This window comes from Choloepus didactylus, chromosome 13, assembly GCF_015220235.1.
Source record: "Choloepus didactylus isolate mChoDid1 chromosome 13, mChoDid1.pri, whole genome shotgun sequence".
In the NCBI taxonomy this organism is placed as follows: Eukaryota; Metazoa; Chordata; class Mammalia; order Pilosa; family Megalonychidae; genus Choloepus; species Choloepus didactylus.
In genome coordinates this window covers 93878862-93898474 of record NC_051319.1, presented here as the reverse complement: position 1 = coordinate 93898474, position 19613 = coordinate 93878862, and the positions used below count along the sequence as shown (strand labels likewise).

The 19613-nt window shown below is 46.2% G+C and overlaps 1 protein-coding gene across 1 annotated transcript in view; it reads right to left on the bottom strand.

The window, feature by feature from the left end:
• Positions 1-16130, bottom strand: part of AFAP1L1 (actin filament associated protein 1 like 1) — a 72973-nt gene extending 56843 nt beyond the window's left edge. The window contains exon 1 of the mRNA XM_037801531.1: positions 16006-16130. Within this exon, the coding sequence (XP_037657459.1) occupies positions 16006-16021 (16 nt within the window). The 5' untranslated portion in view covers positions 16022-16130. The remainder of the gene's footprint in view (positions 1-16005) is intronic.
• Between the last annotated feature and the right edge of the window lie 3483 nt (positions 16131-19613).

The window sequence follows — 19613 nt, the reverse complement described above, 5'->3', positions numbered from 1 at the left end:
TTCCTTCCTCTGAATTTACAAGCACTTCTCTCTTTAGACCAGTGAAGGCCAAACAGTGGGCAGAACGTTGGCGGGGAGAGCACTGGTTGCACTGGCATTGTTTATCGCTAAAACAAACACTTCCTGTGGTCCCAGAGCGTATGGGGAAGACCACGGTGCATGCGGGCTGGAAAAGAATTAAAATGAAGCAGTAAAGAAAACCCAGCTGCAAAGCCAATGCCTTAATGTTTTCTGCTTTCCAGGAGTTAAATATAGCCCGAGTGTGTGAGGGAGAGCAAGGGGTAGTGAGGTCACCTTGGAAGGCTTTTGTGTGCTTTAATTACAGCTATTGCAGGAAACTGAATATCCTTTTATGCTGAAGAGAATAGTACAAGTTTGACTCCACAAGATAAAAACACAGAAACATTCATGAGGAAGGGAACTGGTAAGGCACAGTGGGAAAAATTGGGGATTGGGTTTCAGAAGACTTGGTTTGGGGTCTGACCCCTCCCACTTAGTAGTATGCAATTTGGAGTAAGTTATTTAACCCTTCTGGGCATCATTTTCCTCTTCTGTTTGATGGGGTTTAGAATACCCATTTATAGGGTTATGTGAAACCCATTTATAGAATTATGTGAGGAGAAAATGGGGAATTGGCTGGGAAAAGGTTTGTAAACCACAGGGAATATTTCTAGGGATGATAAAATTCACAAAATTCAGAGACTTGTCATTCAGGAAGACAGGGAGGCAAGATGTGGGGGGGGGGTTTGGGCTGGTGGGGTAGCAGGGCATGGGGTTGTTTCTGGGTGATTGTCTTCCCGAGTCAGGCCAGGGTTACAGGCTCAGGGGAGCCCTGCCCCTTACATGGCGTTCTGGACGCAGCTCTGCCCAGGTGCCTCTCCCTGGCTTCCGGGGACCTTGATTCCCAGCTCTGGAGCATGTGCAGACCACCAACACCTGCTCTGCCTCACAGAAGGGGGGTGGGGGCAGGCCATCACCCACTTCCGAGGAAACAGCTTTTGGCTGTGGGACTGGGCTCTCCCAGAATTGTTCCTTTGTCTGCGGATTCCTCCCTGTTTAGCTCACAAAGGAAATGGTTCCAGGAGGAAGTGGAAAACTGTCACACACACACATGCTAATCCCACACACAAGATGGCAGCTGCTTCCGTTCGTGGCAGTCTGCAGCCCCTCCTCTGCCAGAGGCTTGGGGAAAGAGAAGCAGCTCAGGGGAGTGGGGTGGAGATACCCAAGGACAAAAGCAGCTAGTTATTTTTTGAGCTCTTAAGCAATGTTGCAGAAGTTGCACTAAGCATTTTGCATGGATTACCTCATTTAGTCCTCATAACGACACTGTGAGGTAGGTACTGTTTTTACCCCATTTTACACATGAACCAAGTGAGGCTCAGAGAGGAACAGCCATTCGTCTCAAGGCACACAGCCAATAGAACTAAGATTTGACCTAGACCTAACTTCAAAGCCTAATCTTTCAATTGGTGCATTATAATACCTTCTGGCCTTCTCCTCCTATCAGGGATCCCAAAACTTGCTGGAACCAGCAGTGAGCTCCCCGTGGCCCTTCCCCACTGGCATTCATTGATCAGGAGGGAGTAGCCCTTTCTGAGGGCAGACACAAGCCTGAGGGCTCGAGGGGCTGGGGCTGGGGCTTCTGCTTCTGACAAGCCTGAGTTTAAGAGACACACTGCATGAATAGCCCTGGGCAGATAATTGAGACCTCTGGCTCGAGATGTTTGGATATGCAGATACTAATAAAGGTGTCTAAGAATGACAGCCAACATTTATTGAACACTTGCTTTCTATATCAGGTAATGTGCCTAACACTTTTTTCTTTTGTAAAAATAGGACCTCAGGTCAAAGCTGGATTACCCTATCCTTGCTTCATGAAATTCCCTTATAGTAGGTTCATGCATGCCCCACTTTTATTTAGTTATTTATGTAATCAGTTGTTTTTGATTACATAGTAAGCAACCACAAATCTACTATTGAAAGCAAATACCAGGATCCTTATGTCTAACTATATGATCCCACCCTCCAGCCTTTCCTTCCCACCCCTAACCCTCATCCTGAATGCTGTTTATCATGCCCTTCCTTTCCTTATATCTAGTTTTATTGCAACTCTATGTACTCCTGAAAATACATTAAAATTTTTTAGTCATTTTTAACTTCATTAAAAGGGCATTATGCCATAGGTAATATCTTGTGACTTTTTTCTTTAATATTTTACTGCTAAGATTCATTCATTCATGTTGTTGCCTATTGTTGTGCTCATTTGTTTTGAATGTAGTTTACATTTCATTGAGGGGATATTCTCTGGGTCTAACACACTGTGTCTGTTACCTCATTGAATCTCTGCAGGAACCCTGTGTAGTAGGAACTCTTCTCATCCCAGTTTTTCTGACAGGAAGCAGAAGCCTGGAGAGGTTAGGGAACTTGCTAGAGGCTACGGGTGCCAGGGTTTGACTCTTCCTGGTCTCTCAGCCACTGCCTCCTGTGAGTTGAGGTAGTGGAGAGAACACAGGTGCCAGAGCCAGAAGCCCGGGCTCAGGGCTCAAGGCCCCGCTCCACACTGACTGGCTGTGTGATCTTGGGCAAGTGGCTTCATGTCTCTGAGCCTCAATTTCCTCAACTTTAAAGTGGAGTGATGGTTGATAACTGCCCTGCCTAACTCACACTCAAGTCCAGCAGCATCTGTGACATCAGAGAGCGGCAAGAACACTCTGTAAACTGAAGTTTTGTAAATAGGTGAATTATGATTAATAGTATATGTGCTACAACTCCCCCTCCCCCTAAAACAGCAGGACACATGTAGGATTTGGGAGATGAGACTTAACAGCAGCCCCTTTCAGAAGGCTTAGGTTGCCAGTGAGCTCACAGACACCTCAGTGTGAAAAAAGGAACCAGAAAATCATCAACAGATGCTCAGACTGCACCTGTAGGAACACAGTATTTAGCTTTGTTCTTTTTACAATGGAGTTTTAAAAAAAATCATTATTATCTACTATTTCTGGCCTATTATCAATATCTGCGACCCCACCCCAGTACTGTTTGCTCATCGTGTTTCCTCTCCACGACCTGTTCTCCTCCAACTGCCATCTCCTACTACCTCTGTGACTTTAGGAGTTTCTTAACTTCTCTTTGCCTTGGTTTTCTCATCTGCAAAATGTGCATAATACCTACACCTCATAAGGTTATTGTGAGGACCCAGTGAGGTATCATATAAAGTGCTCGGAACAGTTCTTGACACACACCAAGCTGACTATTCTTGCTGTCTAAAGTCTCCCCCACTTCCCAGATGTTGTCCACTCATCTTTTGCATCTCGGTTTAGATGCCACTTACCCTAGAAGCGCTGTCCTGCCTTCCTGGACCAATGAGGACACTCTGTTCTACCCTCCAGAGCAGATAATTTATTCAGTGCCCTTCTCCACGAACCTGTGAATCCACGAGGGAAGGGATGAAGCCTGACTCAATGTCATCACTGTTGCCTGGTGCCCGGCACAGTACTGGGTACTGAGCAGGTGCATCGGGGAGGCTTTAACCACGACCCCGAATTCAGAGGAAGGAACACAGACGACCCATAGATCCTGCCTATGACAACCGTCTCCAAGAACGGAAGGACTTGTGTGGGTGGTGGTGATGGTGGAGTTGATTTATTCCCTGGCACCCTGGAGGGCAGACCTGGGCCAATGGGTGGCAGCTCTGAGGACACAGCATTTTATTCACTGTGGAGAAGACCTTTCCAGCCATCTGAACTAAGAAGGGAGGGAGATGTCCCTTCCAGGAGGAGTTGTGCCCAGGAAGGAAGGCTGGGGACGAGTCGGTACAGTGGGTGGTTGGGACACCGGGCGACTGGGGTCAGAAACACCCAGAATCAAACCTGTGCTTTGCCCTCCCCAGCCAGCGATCCCAGGCAGGTGATGTCATCCCAGTGAGCCTCAGTTTCCCTATCTGTGAAAGAGATATAAGAAGAGCACTTATCTAGGAGGGTGGTGGTGAGGAGAAAGCGTGCTAGGCGTTGTGCCAGGCACATAAAAGCCATGTTGTAAAGGTTTGTTGTCATTATTAATGTTGTTCACAGGGGACTCGCGCATCACCCAGGGGTTAGAGCAGATATTCTCAGTGGGAGCCCAAAGGGGCAGGATGAGGATGGCCACCCTGACTGCCCGTCCAGGTGGGAAGTCCTGCCTCATCCCTCCCTCCCTTCCTCCCCCTTTGCCTGCAAAGGCCTCCCAGTGCTACCCTGGATTTGCTTTGGGTCAGACCCCCAGGAATCCACTACACAGGAGGCCCAGCCATCCCCAGGCAGGTGTTGGGAGACTCCTGGTGTGATTCCTGCTTCCAGGGCTGGGGTTTGGGGATCCAAGAAAATGAAGGCCATGGAATGAATGTCTTGTGCCTTGAAGATCCCCAGACAACTGTCTCCTGTGCTGCCCCACCAGACTAGCACTTCTGTAAAATTAACTCTATTTGAAGATGGACAAAGTTTCTAGTTCTTCATTTCCCTGTTGTTTACTTCGACATCAAGGTGAGCTACTGCTTACCTGAAATATTTGCTGTAGCTTCCAACTGGTCACCTCTTTCCAATCGCTCCCTTTCCACTCTGACATAAGCTCACTGATGGCCTGAATTCTTTCCCCAAATTGCAGCACTTGTCACAACCCTCTCCTGATCCTAAGTCTTTAATAGCTCCCCAGGGCCCTGAACACCAGTTTCCTTTTGTGACACAGATGATGCCAGAGCTCCACATGCTGCATGCACTTCTGTGGCGTATGCCCAATTCCCTTGTAATTCCATCCCTCCCAAGCATGGGCAGGCAAATAGGAGAGGGAAAGTGTTAGAAAACTTGGATTCCTCTCTAACGTATGAAGAAAGGCAATCATTTGTGAACCTGCATCGTAAGCATCAACTTTTTTTTTTTTTTTTCTTAAATTGAATGCTTCCTACTTACTGAGTGCTTTCTTGCATTAATCCAATTATCCTGCAGAGGTAGATTACGATTGTTATCTCCATTTTTAGCCAAAGAAACTGAGATTCAGGGGGTTAAGTGGAAGGGGTTGAGCCAGGATTCAAGCCTGGGCAATCTGACACCATAGCCTATGCATGCCGCTATTGCTTATCCTGCTTCTATTATTAGTTACAAATCACAAGTAACACAGCCTCTAAGGGCCTGGGACACATCCAGTTAGGGACCTGGAGGATAAGGACCTACTGTTTAGAAGGACACGGAGGCTCCCTTTACCCTCCCCCTTCTCTTCTGGGACGTGCTTTGGGTCCTGAGCACACCCCCAACCCTTTCTTCTTCCCACTCCCCCATTTTCCTGGCCTGGAAAGCCTTTGAACAGATAGGACCTCATGTTACAGGCACTGGAGACCATGTCTTACTTTCTCTTCCACAGGAGATTCCTGGGCATAAGGGCCCTGAGCTCTCTCTGCTCTGCAATCCCTCAGAGCTGTGCCCGGTTGCTGGCTGGATGCAAGGAAAAGCCATCTGTCTCTCTGGCTTCCCTGCACGCTCCCAGGAGATCAGTTTTCTTCTCCACTCAAGTGGAGCTAAAATAATCCTCCTTGGTAATCTATCAGCAGAACCTGCTCTCAGCGAATGCTTCAACAAGAACCGGCAGGAAGAGTAAATATTTGCTCTACAAATGAATCAATCTGATTCCATCTTCAAAAGAAAGATTTAGTATAAATTATCATAATTTCTGCCTTCTAAGATGTCACTGATTTGAAGATGTTGTATTATTTATTTAATAACAGCTTTCAAAATAAAAAAAGAAACGAGTAAATTAATTTATCATTTATAAGATGTCCTGATTTGAAAAAATATCTTAGTAGCAATGGTTTTTACAAAAATATGGTCTCAATTCAATTTTTATTTTCTTCTTTTGGCTCTGGTGCTCATAGAAAAAAAAGGCTCCCACGCCTTGACTAAACCACTGTGTAGCATGGGCAGGTATTAGCAGTGTGTCCTGGCCGGGTCCCAGCTCTGACCCTGTGGGCCGCTGGTCAGCGAGGGAGTGTCACAGCCACCCACTGACTACAGCAGCCCAAAGGCCCTGCAAAGTCAAGGACAGGGGTTTTCCCCGGCAGGTATGGATATGCCTTTGGTCTGCCAATACCTCGTGACCACGTTATTAGTTCCATGGAACTGACTGGGAGTCTGTCATGTCAACTTAAGCAAGATGCTGCCCCTTGAGCCTCAGTTTCCTCATTTGTCAAATGAGGGGCATAGAATGAGATAAAGCATTTGCCAATTCTTTTCTCTTGAAGCCTCTGGGGTCTGTGTAGCTTCCTAAGGGGTTGCCTTGGGTGTAGCTCAGCCTTTCCCTTCCCGATTCAGTTAGAGCAGTTTATTGCTTAAGATTTTGTTTGAGAAAAGGATTCTGAGGCTAAAAGTAGCTTGAAAAGCACTGGTAAATGATGCCCTGGGGTCTGGGGTCTGCCCAAACTACTCTTATATGGTTTAAGGACAGTGCTTCATTCCCCAGTCTGGGCACAACTTCAGAATCCTTCTTACCACAGTGCTCCAGGCAGACACTCCCAACCTTCCTATCCATTGGTTGGCAAACTTTTTCTCTAAAGGACCAAGTAGTAAGCATTTTAGGCTTTGTGAGGCCATATGGTTACAACTGCTTAATTCTGCCCTTGTAGTAAGAAAGCAGTCATCTATAAAACATAATGAATGGGCATAGCTGTGTCCCATTAAAACTTTATTTACAAAAACAGGTGGTAGGCTGGATAAAAAATCCACAGGCTGAGGTTTGTCAATTCCTGTGCTATACTATTTCGACCTGACAGGTGAAATAACGGAAGCCCAAGAAGGTGATTCAAGGCATGGGGTTGGGATCCTCATCTCCCAACTCCCGGACAGTGAGAATACTTCTTCCATACCATACACTGCTCCCTAAATAGTGACTTTTGCCCTTAGTTTGAATTGGGGACATCTGGGGACTACATGGTTGAGGGAATGGTGCCTAGAAAACACACGTGCCCCACTTCTGTCTCTCAGGAGATCAGTTTTCCTCTAGATTCTTAGAGGGCTATAAAAAGCCCCCGGGCTTGCCTCCTGTGGGACCTGCTGTCGGTAAATTCCCCAGAGCTGGAATGACTGCTATGCAGTGCCACATTCTGCCCCTGCCAAGCCTGACAGCTGTGCCAGGGAGAAGGCTCAGGCCCTGCCTGGCTCTGCACCTCGACCCCAACTTGGGGTGTGGTTGGGATTCCCTGAGTGGAAATTTAGAAGGAGGACAATCCCCACCTGGACCCTCCTGGGCCTTCTGGAGGCTGCCTCTTTGTTAATTCCAGGAGGATGAGACCTTCGGGATTCTAAACACTAGAACTCTTGAGTGCTGCAGTGGGAGACATGTGAAGGGTAAGAAATAAAACCTCACACCACTGCCTGGCTCCACCTGCTCACTGATTGAGGGTGGCCCCTGGAATTGCTCAGCTCTCTTTTCCCTCCCTTTCTTCTCAGCACCCAACCTGTCCTCACCTGGGAATCTACCTAGTCAGTCCTTGCAGCTTACCTAGCAACTCCTTCACATAACTGGCCTGGGGCTGACCCTCCAACATTCAGTGGAGAAGGAGTAGAGAGCAAAAGTAAAGAGCTTAGGTTTGGAAGCAAACGGGGCTGGGTAAATGCATTGAATTTTCTAAGCCTCAGTTTCCTATCAGTAAAATGGGGATATTGATAGTACCAATCCATAACTGCTAAGAGGACTGAATGACTCAATGTATGTAAACTGCCTGACTCATGGTAAGCGCTCAGTATAAGTAGAGTTTGACTACTTCTACTAAGCATCTGCTATGTTCCAGAGTCCCAGACCTCAGGACTCATTTCTACACAGAGGAGGCATTTAACTAAGGACAGTGCAATGTTCTGAAAGCCAAGACTGAGGAGGATGGTGGGGACCCACAGTCAGGTGGAGGTGGAGGGAGGATGGGGCAGGGAAGTGTTCACAGGGAGGTTAAGCTGAGCTGGTGCCTCTCAGGGAGGGGGAGAGCAGATCTTTTTGAACCTCAGTTTTTGCATCTGTCTAATGGGGCATATGTCTCTGTTGTCCATTTCACAGGGCTGTGCCCAAAGCTGGGAAAAGCCTCAGATGAGAAACCCAGGGCGGGAAGGGTCCCCAGCCCCAGAGGAAAGTCTTTAGTAGTCAATTCCCTATCTGATGACCCCTATTACATGGGTTCCTTTTTGCCTATAGTGACCCAAATGAACAGCTGAAGTGAGAACAGGTGTGATTACCTGAGGGTGCCTCATGGATGCTCAGCGTCCCTGACTCCAAGCTGAAGGGGACACTACTGGTGAGTGTGAAGGTGCTTCTGAAAGTTAAAAAGCTCATATTGCAGAAGCAAGTGGCTGAACCAGGGCTAGAAAGTGTGAGTTCTGCTTCCATGCCAGATCCATTTCCATGCTGACACTGTGATGTGGGACATTTATTGAAGGTTTGTGATTTTCATACTGGAGTTCACATCCCCTGGGAGTCCATGGTGGGCAGGGTGGGGAAGGAGGAGCCTCGAGATGAGCACAGTGCATCCCTGGAGGTCCATTTTGAGCACACTTTTTTTGGAGGAAGTGGTTTGAGTGAGATTATTTCTGTATCAAAGCAGACAGATATATTATGGACAGATATATTACATGGCTTTTTTGATGATAAAGTGAGACATTTCAAGTTTTTAGAAGGTCAATTTGGGTAACACACCCAGACCCTAGAGTCCTAGTTTTTTTCCTCCTCAGCCTCCACCAACAGTGGCAACTTACTTGAAAAGTGTGAGAGGCAGGGCCAGAGTAGGGAAAAGGTCATGATAAAAGCAGGGAAAAGATTATGATGAGAGCAGTATATTAGCAGTATATTACCTGGGAACTTTGGAAAAAATGCATATTCCAAATCTCACTTCAGACCCACTGATCAGATCTCGAGGTATATTCTGAGTATCCACAGGGGATAAATCTGAGCCCACTTTGATTTGAGAACCACTGCCTTAGACAGAACAGGAGTGCCCTTAAGGCAGGCTGGAGAAGGGGTAGTGGTGGGTAGAAATAGGAAGCTCCCAAAAGGGGCAACAGGAAGTAGGAGAAGCAGCCCTCCAAGATGCATTTTTCAACAGTAGTTGACAGGATTTGGGGTTATAAGGGAAAAAGGCAAAGGAAAGCTAATGACAAAGTCTGAATTTCTGTCCTTAAATTAATGAAATGGGGAATCCTGGAGCTGAAAGTGGCCAACTCCAACCTCCACTCTGTGAATGGTGTATTCTTATTTTCATTTCTTTGTTCTCTCAACAGATATTTACTGAGCACCTACTATGTGCTATGTGTTGGGGATAGAGCAGTGAACAAGGTAAGAAGGACCCTACCCTCACAGAGATCACATTTACAGCTAATTCAATCAGAAGCAGAGGGTGCTGTGAGCACCTATAAGAGGGGAGCTAGCCTGGGAGGTTGGGAAAAGTTGCCTTGAGGGAGTGGTATTGAGCAGGGAGGTAAGGATGGGCAGGAGTTAACAAGGCCAAGGTACAAGGGACTTGAGGATGGAAGGATCAAGGCTCTAGGAAGGCTGGAGGAAGAGGTATACAGGGGCCCAAAATGAGCTGGTGAAGTAAGCAGAGAGCAGACTGGGCAGATCAGGATTGCAGTTTGTATCTAAGAGCAATGTGGAACCATTGAAGGTCTCAGGCATGATCAGGGCACATTTTAAAATAACTGTCCATAACTGCCACAGTCCCCTTCTTCCCAAATTCTATCCTCAAGTATAGATAATTCACATCTCAGAAAAAGCTGATATAGTATAAATGTAAATAAAAGAGGAATGCTTTAGGTTGAAGTAGACACTCCTATAGTGTATAGATATCCTATTCTCTAAAGCTTGTAAAAGGGTCAAGCCTATTGAAACCTCTTGAATATTAAGAGGTGACAATTGTCCCTAAACTACATACTAAAATGGTCAATACATGAGCTATTCTGTGGCTTCCCTGATCTGTACCCACTCAAGTTCTACTCCATTATGTCCCTGGGCAACTTTTAGTATATCATTGGGTAGTTTTCTGTTTGTTTGTTTGTTTTTTGAACACTTTTCCTAGCTTGAGTCTAAATCTGCCTCTGTTTAACCTATTGAATAGCCTTTTGGAGAGTCTTTCTATTGTCTCTTCTACAGGACAGCTAAGAGAATTGGCACCATGTCCCCCCTTCAAATATAGTCTTGTTCACAAACACCCCCATTTCCTTCAACAGCTCCTCACGTGGCTGTGCTGTTATCAGAAAAAGAGAAACAGGAAGGGTCATCTGATTTGGTGGGAATAAGATGAGTTCAGAATTGGGTCACTCAGAGGTTGAGTTGCTCTCTGAATGGAAATGTACCACAGGCAGGAGGTAATGCAGGAATGGAGCCTGATTCTTGGCTGAGGACAGATGCTTTTCACCCTCACAGAGGGGCTGGTAGAGGCTTGGTTTCTACAGGAGTAAGCATAGAAGGAGGGCTGTGGTGGTGATGAGATAAGGGGAGTGGGAGGCAAGGGCCATCAAAGAAAACAGAGCAAATGAGCCAAAGGGGGAAGACGGGAAATAACAACTGGTAAACACCTACTACCGGCCAGGGACTGTCCCAAGTGTTTGGAAAATATCACTGCATTTCAGTGTCCCAGTTTTGGGTGTCGTTCTTCCTGTTTTCCAGACTGAGAGAATGAGACTTAGTTGGGCAACTTGCCTTGGGGCAGGAGAAGCCCAGCGGCTACGAGCAGGGATGGGGAGGGGGAGAGGCAGGACAGGATTTGATGAGGGATGGTGAGATGGTTCCTTAACCTAGATTTATATGACTTCAAAATCCATGTCTTTCCCATCTCTGCAAAACAGAATACCTTTAGAGTGGAGGGTCAGCAGAGCTACAGACAATACTAAGAGAGGGGACTTGGAAGATGGCAAGAGATTGGACAAAATGGAAGATGTCTGTGACCCTTAAGAGTGGGCTTTTAGCAAGGGTGTAATTGGGTGTGAGGCTGCAAGGGGTGAAGGAAGTGTGGGGGAGGAAAAGCAGGCTGGGAGTCCTGACCATCTATTTGAGAAGTCTGGCCAGGAAAGGAAGGAGGAAAACGCTTAGGAGTAGCAGGTTGTGTGTGTGTGTCTGTGTGTGTGTGTGTGTGTGTGTGTCACAGATGGCTTTGCCTTTTTGTTCAGTTGCAAGTTTTTTAAAGAGTAAGAAAGGTATGAGAAGCTGATGGCATCCAAAAACAGGATTGTTTTTCTGGACCAAAGATCAGAATGGAGTAATGATAGGCTCTTGGCAGAGGGTGGGGAGGGAGGAACTTTTACTTGGCAGGATGCTCACTCATGTGAAAAGGGGGGTATGAAACTGATATTTGAGGGAGAGGCAGAAAAAACCCTGATTAAAATGCAGAAGCTAAACACCATTTTAAGTTGAGTGGGACAGAGAAATGGAAGCAATGCCCATGACCAGCAAAAGCCTCTACAGGGATGAGGGTAAGATCGAGTCCAGGGTCCCACATGACTGCATACACCCACTGCAGAGCGTGACTGAAAAAAACAATGAACAAATCTGATAAATAGAATGTCAACCATCTACTGAATGTTTCCTAGGTACCAGCCTACATGTACAACCTTGCTAAATTTTCATGACACTCCAAATGAGGAAACTGAAGTTCAGAGAAATTAAATAATTTGCCTAAGTTCACAGAGCTAGAAAGTTGCAGTAAAAATTCCAACTCAGGTTTGTCCATTTTTCTGAACTATTCAGCTCCACTGAGTTCCCAGGCTGACAAAGATGACCTCCTCGGGCATGTCTGGATGCAATAGATGATCAGAATAAGGCAATGGATCCGCGTTCCTTTCTAAAGGACTGTAACAGATAGAAGGAATGGAGCTGGATGTCAGGGAAGAGGTATGTCTACATGTGAATTTGCAGCCCTGGGATGGAAGTTGGGTAGGGATTCATTGGAGGAGGAGAAAAGGAGCCTTCTGAGTTCATCCTTCGAGTTAGCCACAGGCTGTCTGGCCACTGGAAGCTGTGAGGAAGATGCAGCCTTCCCTATATGGATCTCAAAGCTGGTCCAACGAGGCAAGACATGAACAGAATGGGTTCCTGCATCATTCAATGTAAAAAAGAACATCAGGTTATTTCTCGACTTGCCTGGCAGTGATCTCCCACTTGGGTTGAATTCTGACTAAAAAGAACTAGTTGTAAAGTGGAAAGGAAAGGCATGTTGGGGACATCAATCACTTCCTATAAGTCAGGAAGATGAGATATAACTTTGGACATGAAGAAGGCATATTAAAAAAATCAGAGAAAATTCACACCAAAGAGTTTGGAGAAGATGGTTCACGAAGTCTGAAAAGCTCACGAAAACAAAACTGTGATGACAAATCCACAGTCAGTCAGCATGAATAAAGCATGAATAAAGGCAAGTGGACAGACAAGCATAGGTATTAGTACTTCATCAGTCACTCAGAGACGTCGGTCCAACAGTGGTCTAGTTAGTGAAGATCAGAGATGGATTTCCAAGGGACAAGCACCGTGAGGGAGCTCTCTGATCCAACAATTATGACGTGGTCTCTGTCCTTGAGTCAGACAAAAAGTCGTCTAGCTCGGCGCTTAAAACAAACTAAGGACTCAAAATGTGTCATCAGAGTTGCACCAGCTTGTGGAAGGGCCAAATGAAGTTCTATAAAACAGTTTTATTATATTAAGTATGATAAAAAGATTATAATTATTACAAATGTCAGCATTTACTGAGTGCATCTCATGTGCTGGGCATTGTCTGAAGTATTTTTGATGCATATCTCATTTAATATTTACAACTTCCCAGAATAGATATTATCATTGTCCATATTTTATCCTCATGTGAGGATAGAGAGTTAATTCACTCGTCTTGGTAGAAGCTGGTGTCTGTGGTCATTGGGTTTACCTGTTACCTTCACCAATGGCTGATTTGCTCTGTATGACATTCATTAATTGGGAAATCCTTCTTGAAGGAATTGTATTATAAGTGGTTTCTATGTCAACGGCTGTGTCATATCAACCCTGCTTTACTAATGAGGAAACATGTATCCTGTTGAAGAGAAATCCTACTTTCCAGGCTGGTTTCCATTCTAAGTCAGTTGACTTTGATGCAGAGTTTTATGCTGTAATCACTAGTGAATATCTGAACAATGCAGGCCTGGCGTGATGGAGGTGCCCCAGGCCTGGAGCAGGAAGACTTGGGGGCTCAGGCGTGCTCCTGGCTTGGGTGGGTCACCTGCTACCATACAGGCAGTTCAGCAGAAAGCTTAACACCAGGATTTTGCCACAGACAGAGCCAAGTTCAAAGCCCCAGCTCTGCCTCTCACATAGTAACTGTGCAAGCTAGGGTTGATGGCCTAACCCTCCTGAGCCCGCCTTCTATGAGGTGGGAAATAATGACTGTACCTGGGCGTCATGATATGACAGAAACTGTGCAAAAAGCTGAGCCTGATGCTTGGCAGACAGTGAGTGTGTGATGATGCAAGTTATTTCTCCTGAAGCATGTTTTCCTCTCTGGTATCCTGGGCATGAAGAAATTGCAAACCCCACATGGTTGGCATGGAGTTCAAATGAGACCTGTGCTTCTTAAACCTCTCCCTGACAACAGAAGAGAGTGCATAGCCACCTGGGGACAGGGGCACAAGAAGGGTCTCTAGAATGATTTTTGAAGTCTGGTGCTTTATCTTACAAATGAGTACAGATGTCCTGTCTTCAAAAATGAAAGCAGATGTTGGATAATATATTCATGTTTGCCTTAATTCATAAAGCATTTGCCATTCTTTATCATGGCAGGAAATTGAGGCTCTATGTAGAGAGCCCACTGTGATCCCTGGTTTCGTGTGCTGAGACTACACAGCATCTTAGCTCATTTTGAGAAGGCCTTTGCAAATCACACAGAATGGTTCTGATGCGAGGATTTAGTAGTATTCTTTTTTTTTTTTTTTTCCCAATATGGCTATAAATCAATCTGTGCGCTATAAAGTGTGTTTCACACTATTAATGAACTAATTAAGCCACTGTTACTGAGCTCCTACCATGTGCCAGGCACCGTGTCAGCAGAGTGATCATAGCAGAACCTCTGTTTTCCTGGAGCTTACATTTGGGCAGCAGAGGTAGACACTAAACAGAGTTGGGTAATATCTAACTCTATAGAGAAATGACAGTGTAGCAAGAGCCATGAAGGAGAAGGACAGCAGGCCAGGAAAGCCTGCAATGGGGAGAAGCCCTAGAGTGTTCTGAGCACCAACGGATTCCTGGAATTCTCTGGAGCTGGCCTTCTGAAGTGGATGCATTGTATTCAACATTTAAAGCTAAGTGAATTGTTGTCACCCTTGGTCTGCATAAGAAGGACATGGTCTTGTTTTCACAATTCTGGGTAGGCCTAGGTATAACCTCTGTCCTGGACTCCCGGACAGGGGGAATTTGTGGTGGAGCTGGAGGGTGGGGGTGAGGCTCTTTGCTTTAGATGTATGATGTGGGAGGAACACTAGAGGTGCCTCTTCTTTCTGGTTTTCCTCACCAGTGGGTGAGTGTGTACACTCAGCAAACTTGCCCAGGAGTCAGTTAACAGGTGAGAACAGCTGCACAAATTACAAACTCGGTCCTGGAAGGGCCGAATGGAAGCTCCCTCCATTCCCTGTTTGCCCTTCTCAGCTCCTAAAGGAGGTGTTTGCAGTATTTTGTGTTGGGGACGAGGTGGGCAGCTAGGTTGCCTCCTGGGTTTCGAACTGAAAACCAGGGGTCCTCTATGGCCCCTGGAGCTCTTAAAGCCAGGCTTTGCTTGTGGTAGGAGTGAAGGGGAGGTTAGTCCAGACACCTTCTCATGCACCCAACCCTGTCCCCAGGGCCCCTGTAATTGCTTCCATGCTCTTGGTCACTCATTTCCTCTCTTGGGGGCCTTAGCCCAGCCAACAGGTAGATGGAGGAAGAGGTGTAAGAGTATTGTGAGGAGGGGGAGGAATTTTCCATTAGTTATGATAACAACAACAACAATAATGCTTTTGATGTGGGCATAGGCGCCAGTTTACCAAGTGTCTTCACACCTGTGATCTCTTTGGATGCCAGAGGGGTATGCGTGTGGTGGTGGTGATGGGGTTAAAACCCTGTCCACGCTGGCTACTTCTTTTTCTCTTTTGCAGCTACTTCTTTACAGGCAGGCACATGGCCATGGCAATGTCTATACCTTTACTGAAGTTGCCCCATCCCCCTATCTGCTCATGTCAATCTCAATTTCCACAGGCGCCAAGTCTCCACCACTGCTGTGAAACTTTTTCCAAATACACTCATCCCTTGAAAAAGAGTTGGAGCAGGCAGAGGCCTGGGAGACCCTCTCTAGCTCTGCCTCTAGCCCAGAGAGAACAAGAAACAGGGCCAAGATCGCACATTCTGTCTCCACCACAGCTGGCACTCAGATCACCACACACCTTCACCCAACCCCTACTTCTCCCAATGGCTGCCCGGTGCCTGACGGCCTTCTCTGACCCCGAGGGTTAAGTCCAGCGATCTAATTGTTGTAGCGGTGGACTCTTCTATGGGAAGCTGCAAACTTAGTCTCGGGGGCCTTTGGCCTCTCTTTAGACTCCCACCTGGCCAGGTGCACAGTGGGTGCTTCGCAGGATACGAGAGTGTAACCTGTAAACCTAACTTTACCCGCCCCGAGGGGAATGGGGTGCGACGAGCTCCTCAGGAATCCTGTGGGAAATTCTTATGAAGTTAGGAATCGGAGAGCAGAAAAACTAACTTTACACACCACGAGCGACTCAACCCCGGGACTTGAGAGTTCAACATACCCCCCACCACCACCACCCCGGCAGCAGGAGGCACCTGTATAAAGCACCGAGTCTTCCACTCCTCACGACCCCCGACGCCTCCGACCGCTCCGCAGGCCCCTACCCCACCGCCCACTCGCTCCCTCTCCTGCGCCTCCCGGGCCTCTAGATTGCTGGGTTCTCCCTCCCCTGCCCGCGCAGCGACCAGTGCGGGCGCCGCGGCTCCTCTTACCCCGGCCTCGGTCCATGGCGCCGGCCGGGATCACTCTGACGCGCCGAGCCGCAGGGCCGGGGGGCTCCCGCGGGGCTGGCGGCGGCCGGCGCGCTGCGCTCTCCAGCCCCGGTCCTGCGGCCAGCGCAGCCCGCGTGTCCCCTCCCCCAGACAGGATGCTCGCCAGGCGCCCCCGCCCCGTCCGCGCCGGCCCCTCCACGCCGCTCCCGGAATAGAGCCGGCGCACGCCTCACCCCCTGGGCCACCCGCCGGTATCCCAGGTCCCGCACACGCCCGCGCCACTCCCTGCCTGCCGCACCCCCTCTGCGCTCCTCTCGCTGGGCGCTGGGGATCCACTTCCTCCTTCTCGCGCTTTGGTTCCAATGCCCCCGCGTCCCACCCCAGCCGAGACCAAAGCGGGGTTCAGTTTTGCTTGCACTCTGCTAGTGTTGTGGGGCTCACTACCTCACCCCCAGCACCCTCCATCTTCGGAGAGTGGAGACTGTTAGAACGTGTTTTTCTTTAATGGAATCAAAACCCTCTTGCCTGCAACTTCCACCCATTTCCTGGCTTTGGGTTTATCTTCTCCATTCGACAGGCCTTTCCTGAGCAACTTCTGGTGCCAGACAGTGGACCAGGCATTACGGTGATGCAGCGTGAACCAGGAGTGAAATAATGATGATAATAATAAACTAAGATCTTCAGGAAGAAAACCACATGGGAAAAGGGGAAACAGAGAGACAATTGCTAACAGGTGGGGAATGGCCTGGGAGCCTTCCAATATTTGAGGTTCCCTATGTATTAAAACACAAAGAAATGTCAAAACAGAGTGGTAAAAAGTGTGGAAATTAACACTTTTAGCGGGTACTGTTTAATATAAGTGCATTCTTCCCCAAGCAATAGCAAGATGTAGGAAATATGTTGCTATGTGTGGGGTGGTACAGTTATGGGATTTAAGTTTAAAGATATATAAAGAATGTCAACAGCTTTCATTCTATTAGTGTATTTCTGAAAATAGATCTAACTCATCTGTAGACAATTCAAATGTCCAAGTTTAAGGGCCTTCATAAAGTGAAGTCCAGCCCTAATTCCCTCCCCCCATGATGGTTTTCAGTTTTGGTTTTCATTTTTTTTTCTGATTTTCAGTTTTGACTAGCCACTCCTTTACTTAGAACATTCCGGCATTGGGAACACCTTGTTCAAAGGCACAGAGGGCCTGAGAAAGAGTATCCCACACTTTCCTGAGCAGGGAATATTTTTTCATTTATTTTTATGGACAAGTAGAAATCAACTCTGTTTTCATAAAATTGCATCAGTACTTTTGTTAAGTGTGTATATTGTATGTGAGCATTCAGAGGAAATGTGTGTTGGAAAAAACAATGGGATTTTGAGCCTAAAATCTTGCTCTGTGATTTTCTAAGTATGTAACTTGCAGTCTATGAGGCTTGCTTGCTCATCTGTTTTTTGGGAAACCTTATACTGACCTCCCAAGGCTGTTAGGAGACCAAATGAATGATGATACAAACCCACTGTATAAACCATAAATAGCTATAAAAATGTGAGCCATTATTTTCCTAGTTCCTCTTTGTTCCTGCCCACTTTTCCAATTTGAAAAGGTCAGTTTGAATTCTAAAACAGACAATCAACAATTTACAAGTGGATTAAGTAAAAAGTACATTGTTTGAACCATGAAACAGTTTGAAACAAGGCTATAAATTGCAGTTATGTTCCCAGGCTAGCCCACAAATGCTTTTTAAAACATAATATTTCATTTGAAATAATTAAAAAAAATTATAAAATATTCACCATTGCAAAAGCAGATGAAGGCTCTTGTATAGATTTTTTAAAGAGAACTTTCAGAAACTTTCAAGGATTTTGAGGTTTATGCACAGAATTGGAACAGAAAAGTCAAAAGGGCTAAGGAGAATTTATATGGCTCCATGGAATAATTTATGGGTGGAATTAACTGAGATGTGGCTTGGATAAGATATAAAAAGGGGGAGAACACATTTCGAGCACAGTTCTCCGAAGGACTGAAAAAAGAAGTTGCTGGGAAGGCATAATGATTCTGTTTTAGATAATTACCCACAATGTCCATGAGGTGGCAATGTTGACTAAGCTGACTAAGTGCAGCTTAGTTGCTGTCTGGGCAACTGAATGTGATAAAGGAGGAGGCAGCACATCAAGAGCTATTTGTGGGCCTTGGTCAAGGAATCAGTATATATATAATTTCTGTTATTTTCCTTCAAGAAGGAAAACCATAAAAACCACCTCCAGATTTCTGTACCAGGGCAACATTTATTCACTCTGTGCAAGGTCCTACTGAGAGAATGAATGCTCAGTAGGGATGATACCCAGCCTCAAGGAATCTACAATCTAGTAGAGAATATAGAAATGCACAAAATAATTTTAATGTAAATCATTATGTGAGAGTATCAGAGGAGCAATAAAGTGTGTTGGGGATTGAGTCATGTACCCCACAAAAGATATGTTTAAGTCTTAAACTGCATTCTTACAGATGTGAACCCATTTGTAAATAGGATCTTTGAAGATGTTATTGATGGTTAATGTGTGGACTCATTTATGAATAGGATCTTTGAAGATGCTATTTAGATGAGGCCAAATGGAATCATGGTGAGCTTTAATCCATATGACTGGAGTCTTTATAAGCAAAGGAAATTTGGACACTGTCAGTCAGTAGAAGCCAGAAGTCAGTTAACTCCGAAGCAGCCAGAAGACTGGAAATCAGAGAGAAATTACTATGCGATAGATGATTGCCCGAACACTACAGATTCCAGGAGAAATCAAGCCCTGCCAATATCTTGATGCTGGATGTCTATCCTCCAAAAGCATGAGATAATAAATTCCTGTTCTTTAAGCCAACCCATTGTGTGGAATTTGTCATAGCAGCTGTGGCAAGCCATGACAAAGTGCTCTTGGAGTTCATGAGAAACAAAGCAAGAATTTCTTGCTGATTGTGGGCACTTTTTGCATGAGGAGGCAAGTGAGTTTGAATATACAATAAGGAAAGAACATTCCAGGCAGAGAAAACAGTGAGAGCAAAGACATAGAGATAGATAATTGCAGGACGTGTCTCCAAAGACATAGAGATAGCTACTTGCAGGATGTATCTCCAAAACCGTTTGGTTGGCTGGGATATGGAGTGTCTGGTGGAAAGCATGGGGATGAAGATGGGAATGGAAGTGGTTGGTGCCTGGTTTTCTACCCCCCTTTCCATTTCTCTGTTCCATTCAACTCCCTGGCAAGGATCTTTGGGACCTGCCTCACATCTTCCCTTTCCTTCTTGCTTTTATGATCAGTTTTGAGTTTTCTAGGTTTGCCTGGTGTTGCCTAAAGCCTTCTGGGTAGGGAGCTCCAGTTCTGTAAAAAGATAACAAATTTGGTCCCAGTGAACAATACCAGGAAGAAGTTTTTTGACTCCCTCATGCTCCAGTCTTGTGAAAACAAATGAAACTCCTTAGTCTCGTTCTTATCTGGTAGAATTGTGATACCCTGGGAACAGAAAGAAAAAGTTGGAGGTGAAAGGTTTTCTGTCCCAGGGAGGAAATCTTATGCTGCCGTCCTAACTTGTCACCTTGCCTCCAGGATCTGCCTCCACCACGGTCACT